The 6000-nt window shown below is 44.7% G+C and overlaps 1 protein-coding gene across 11 annotated transcripts in view; it reads right to left on the bottom strand.

Moving 5' to 3' along the window:
• ITPR1 (inositol 1,4,5-trisphosphate receptor type 1) overlaps positions 1 to 6000 on the bottom strand; it is a 156815-nt gene that overhangs the window by 91627 nt on the left and 59188 nt on the right. For all 11 annotated transcript variants that reach the window (XM_017735227.1, XM_017735229.1, XM_017735230.1 and 8 more), the window contains 4 exons: positions 5554 to 5748; positions 3289 to 3540; positions 1701 to 1842; positions 597 to 750 (listed from right to left, as the gene is read on the bottom strand). In XM_017735227.1, coding sequence (XP_017590716.1) covers positions 597 to 750; positions 1701 to 1842; positions 3289 to 3540; positions 5554 to 5748 — 743 coding nt within the window. The remainder of the gene's footprint in view (positions 1 to 596; positions 751 to 1700; positions 1843 to 3288; positions 3541 to 5553; positions 5749 to 6000) is intronic.

Below are 6000 nucleotides of genomic sequence, written 5' to 3'. Positions count from 1 at the left end.
CCACACGGGGGCGCCCTCACCGCCAGTCCTGGAGGCAGTTGTGGTGGCCAAAATCTAAGAAAGATCTGAAGATGTTAGTGAGCACCCAAAGGAGGCTACAAAGATGGAGAAGGGGCTAGAGGAGAAGTGATAATGAGGAGCAGCTGAGATCACTTGGTCTGTTCAGATGGGGCAGAGGAGACTGAGGTTGGACCTCCCCAGGGGCTGCAGCTCCTCCCGAGGGGCAGCTTTGATCTCTGCTCTCTGTGAGCAGGGACAGCACCCACAGAGCAGCTGGAGCTGGGCCAGGGCAGGCTCAGGCTGAGATCAGGGAAAGGTTCTTCCCCCAGAGGGTGCTGGGCACTGCCCAGGCTCCCCAGGGAATGGGCACGGCCCCGAGGCTGCCAGAGCTCCAGGAGCGTTGGGACAGCGCTGCCAGGGATGCCCAGGGTGGGGCTGTTGGGGTGTCTGTGCACGGTCAGGAGCTGCACTGGATGATCCTGTGGGTCCCTTCCAGCTCAGGATGTTGTGTGACTTCATTGTTCCACCCCACACTGATACTTTGAGATGAACTAGAACCACCCAAGAACTTTCTGTCCTACACCTTCCAGCCTTACCTTTACTTTCCTCGCCTTTTGCCATCTTGGTAATAGGGAAGATGGTAGTGATGTGCACACAGTCTAATATAGCAAGGAGGATTTTGGTTAGTCTGAGGAGGTCACAGAAGTTGTAGAAACCAAAATATATCAGATTTCTGGCTAAGTTAACAACCTACCAAAATAACAATAAAAAGCCTGATTAATACTAAACATTTTGCTATCACAGTCAAGTTGTCTTAACACAGTGACAAGATCAAGAACCTGGCTGAGGGTCATTATTTTACCATAATATCTGGGAATTCTGCAAGACTGTCTAGTCCTACATCACGTCAGAAAGTTTTATACTTGCCTACAAATACTGCAATGCTTGCAGTTAATGTCTGTCTCTGCAACTGATATTCTATAGCTACAAAACCAGACTCTATTTGTCTCATCATAAAACAGGTAAGACAGGGCAAGACTAGAGGGAAGGCACAGAGAATTTTTATCATTGTCTTACAAAAAAGATATCGCATATAAAGCTGAGCTTTGTAACTTCCAAGTTGTAAAGTTTCCCCACAAGTCCACCCCATAAAGATCCACATAAAAATATCACATATAGGGCAAATATTTAATGTAGCCCTCTCACATGAAGTGTATTACCTCAACTGCATTTTTTACAGAGTATCACATCTTTTCTTAAATTAATGGTTATTTTTTGCACGGATTTGCTACATTTTATTTGCCCAGACTATTTTAACAGGCCAGTAAGTCACAGGACACTTTTTCTCTTGGTGAACATCACTTTAAGCTCTGGAGACTCTCTGTGCGTGCAGACAGTGTTCAATTTTTGAGATCTTTATTCCAGTAAAGCCTGGCTTTGCAATAGCACTGAGAGCACAGAGAGTAAACAAGGCTGCTGCAAACCTCAGACATAAACTCACATTCGTTAATTGTATTTCAAGAACCATCATTTCAAACTCACAGACTTCAGTGGGGTTACTTGCACAAGGAAAAAGGAGCCAGCTGAGGCTCAGCACCCACTAATTACACTCACTAATTATTTGCCAAACTACCTGGTGAAAAAATAACCAACATTCCATAAAAGAAAAGGAAAGGATAAAATCAGAACTGGATAACTACCTCAAAAGTGAGTTTATTTTTCTCTTTATCAGAGAAAGGGAACCTCTGACACACCACATCTCTTAAATATTCCTCTACAAATTCCATTGTTTGTGCAAATCTCTCCTTAATTTCATCTTTGGAAGTTCCACTGCTATCATAGCTGAAGAGGGGAAAAAAAGAACAAAACAAAAAAGAAAACAAAACAAAACTTAGCATGCAAATACACAGGGCTCTTTTCCCCCCAGTACAATTTTTCATTGGTTTGTCAAAATCTAAGAAAAGCTAAAGGCTGGTAAATAATTTATCCAAACAAGGGAGTCAGGACACTGACACCAGAATTTCCTGGCTTTTGTTGTTTTGTCCCATATGCTCATTAGGTACTATTTTAAAATGTCTGAGGAAAACAAAAAAAAGATAATTTTGTCCCAAAAAACAGAAAAAGCAACCCTCAGTGTTTGAGTGGAAACAATGACAAGCGATGTGCAGCACTGAGGAGAATGGGTGGCCAGGAGAGGCTGAGTGGGGATGGTATTTCTCCTCCAAATAAAACACCAATATATATGCAAAGCAGATATCAATTTTTAATATAAATTCTAGGGTTTTTTCTCAGTATGTGCACAGTGACTTTGAGAAGTACAATCCCACCACCTCCCATGAAATACTTTTCCTTCCTGTTTGATCACTTATCACTGGTGAGCCTCTGCCAGAGCTGAAACTGTTTGGTTTTATATTTTGGCCTTTAAATTTGATTTATTATCTACTGCATCTCTCTCAGCAGAGAAAACGAGGCTAGCAAGGAGGGAAATAACAAGAAACCACTGAACACCAGTATTAACATTGACAAGACTTAAATTCCTAACACATAGCATCAATTTCAGGGGTTCATTTTCTCCAACTGAAAAAACTGAGCTCTGAACAGTTGAGTACTATCAATTTGAAATTATTAATTATAAAGACTTAATACAAGTGATCAAGAAACCAGGTGCCTGCTCCAGCATGGTTTTGTGCAGGTTTTTCAGCACTGTGCCAGAGGATTTTCCACTGCAAGTTAAGGAACATGTCCTTGTTTGAGCATCTTCCCCCTTGTTGCTGCTGGTGGTGTGAGCTCCCATAAGGACAACCTGCCCTGAGGGGACCATACTCAGAGGACATGGCCTCAAGCTGGGGAGGTTTAGAGAGATTTTAGTGAAAATATCTTCACTGAAACAGTGGCTAAACCCTGGAATAGGGGGCCCAGGGCAGCGCTGGAACCACCATCCCTGAAGGGTTGTGGATGTGGCATGTGGGGACATGGCTCAGTGGTGGATGTTGGACTTGAGCTCGAAGGGCTCTTCCCAGCTTAACAATTCTATGGTTCTCCTCTAACCAAACGAGCCAGGGGAAGAGATGCAACCCCTCCCTCCTGCCCAGATCCAGGTCACTCCACGGTCCCACGGTGAGCCCTGAGCTTACCCAGAGCTCACCCCACCCGCACAGAGAGCTTATTTAACTCTCAGGAACACATGATGCAGTGTTTGATTTATCTACAAACAACAACTGCATAAAAACAACGCACGAATTTGGGAGCGAGCTGGTGCTGCCCCAACCCCCCCAGCGCAGCACTCACTCGTCGATGGCGATCTCGGAGGGGATCTCGGACCAGAGGCGGGCGTATTTGACGGGGGTCACCTGCTCCTGGGGGTCCCTGTCCACGTGCATGTGCAGCATGAGGCGGCAGAAGGAGGCACGCAGGTCGTAGGGCAGGTTCTCGTCGGCCATGCAGCGCAGGATCAGGTCCACGTCCAGCTGCCCAGAGATCTCGTTGATGGCCAAGTACTGGCGGTCAAGGCACATTCGAGCAAAGAGGTTCAGCTGGTATCTTCAAAATAGAAGAAAACAATATGCTTTCATTTAGGTGAGCTTGAAGTTTATGGTTTAATTTCCCGTGTAGCATAAAGCATAGATAAATATATGTACTATACTTTATATATTAGATACAAAGCATTACAAGTACATATAAAGTATACTTTATATATATATATACACTATGAAGTATGTATACTGATATACTCCTATGCATTAATAGAAATAATATTATATTATCCAGTAATAGAGCTCATCCTTACTGTGGAAAGAATAAAGTACTCCTCAAACACTAGCAAACAGTGGAACAACAGAATAACTTAAACAGCATAGAATAAATAAAATAGAATCGCCGATTAAATATCATAGAATCACTGAATAGTTTGGGCTGGAAGGGACCTGAAAGGTGACCCAGTTCCACCCCTGCCCCAGGCAGGGACACCTTCCACTGTCCCAGGCTGCTCCAAGCCCCAGTGTCCAGCCTGGCCTTGGGCACTGCCAGGGATCCAGGGGCAGCCCCAGCTGCTCTGGGCACCCTGTGCCAGGGCCTGCCCACCCTCCCAGGGAACAATAATTAATGCTTTTTATGAAAGCTACAGCAGAATGCAAACAACACTCAAGGCAACTCAGCCTAAATACCATGTAAGGCCAAACACTTCCTACAGATGCTGAAGCCACACTTTTCCCTGAGGCAACAAGACAGATGGGTCCAGTCATTAAAAATCAGGTACCTGAGGAAACAACTACTGAGTTCTGCTCTCTTCAGTGAGAGAACTGGTAGAGAAAAACTGCACTTCATTCCTAAGCTTTTCAGTCCATGAGCTGATCACTGGCACCTCACTTATGCACAACCAAGAGGCTGATAATTCACCTTTAGCCATAAAGCCCGTGCCCAACACTCAGCAGTGTTCACGGGCTGCTGCTCAGTACTGTCAAGTGTGAGGCTTCCTAAAGAAAAGAAGATTTAATTGAAAGCAGACTCCTTTCACTTTTAGTACTTCTCATGGAATTTGACCAAACCATATCCTAAGTCCTTCTTTTAAGCATGTTTATGAGGTATCACGTATACTAAAAATAATTAACACTACCATTCTTATACCAATATATATATCTAACTAGTAATAACTAACACTACCAATTCTATTTAAAGCCAAGTTGAAGAAAAACACCTGTTTTGAAAGCACATACATTTAAAAAACTTGTGTCTAAGAGGTCTCATTCTGAGCTCCAACAGGCTCACATAAAACCACGTATTAGGAATTCTCCTGCAAGAATCATTTCAATGGAAGAGACAATTCAAAACAAAATTGTTATTAAAACAAATAATCTAGTTGTACTTTCTGTGCTGCCACAATTGAGTCTGTCAAATGACTCTCAGGGGTTTATAACCCAGACACAGGAATTTGGTCTGGGCTGAAACCTGACCTTACACTATGCCAAGAACTCGGTGTCTTGTCAAGTCATCTGGAAACATTGCTGGTGTCAGACCTGCCCAAAGCACGGCCTGGGCTGTGCAAAGCAGCCCTGCACACCCTCCACACCCAACCTGGGGCACGAACACAACTTCATGTTTGTGCTGCTGGGAACTATGGGACCACTGTGGGCTTGGGGGAAAGCAGGAGGCACAGAGAACAGCAGTGACTTCTTGCAAACCAAAAGCAAAGCCATCTACACACCTAAATCCTGCAGTTCCCAAGTGCCCCCTGAACACAGGGAACCCTGGGGTCACTGGCACGGGCTCTCCCAACAGCCACCAGCAGGAAACCCAGCACAAACACAAGCACAAAGTGCTGGGGAAATTCAACACACTTGAAGCCTGAAATACTTCTTTAAAATCATTTTAAACCGGCTCATGTCAATAACCGGACTCCTCAGCACGAGTAACTGCGTGCTTTCAGCTCTCACTTCTGAGAGACTTCACCCTCCCTCTCTGAAGGCTGTTGTGTGCATGAAACAGGACCTTTCCTCCCAAAGCACACCCTGTGCACCCAGGGCGTCCCCACGCTGAACTCTGCTGCCTGTTGTTAACCTGTAGTAGCTGAGCACGTCCCGATCCTCCTTCTGCCCCTCCTTGGCGTCCTGGGCCAGCTCTCGGATGCTCTTGCTGCGGATCTCCTTGTTGCTGTCCCTCCAGAACAACCACACTTCTTCCTCATCCTCTCCAACCTCCAAGGCGTTTTCTCCACTTGACACTTCCTCGAATTCAAATCGTGAGAGCACCAGCCTGCCAGGAGGAGGGGAGGTTACATTCCAGACACACATACATCCTTCGCATTTCTTGCAAGACACTTGCTAAAATGTATCTTACCCTTTCAGCAGTAGCATTTTACTACACCAAACCATTGGGCTGTATTATTAAAAGCATTAGATTATAAGCTTTCCATTCAACCTTAAAAAGATGAACATTTCAGCTCCTTTCAAGTGAAAAAGATAAAGAAACAAGGAAGTTAAAGACACATAATAATGGACTTTCAAG

The sequence above is a fragment of the Corvus brachyrhynchos genome, unplaced genomic scaffold (genome assembly GCF_000691975.1).
Source record: "Corvus brachyrhynchos isolate BGI_N302 unplaced genomic scaffold, ASM69197v1 scaffold95, whole genome shotgun sequence".
Taxonomy (NCBI): Eukaryota; Metazoa; Chordata; class Aves; order Passeriformes; family Corvidae; genus Corvus; species Corvus brachyrhynchos.
This window is presented reverse-complemented; position numbering and strand designations above follow the sequence as displayed.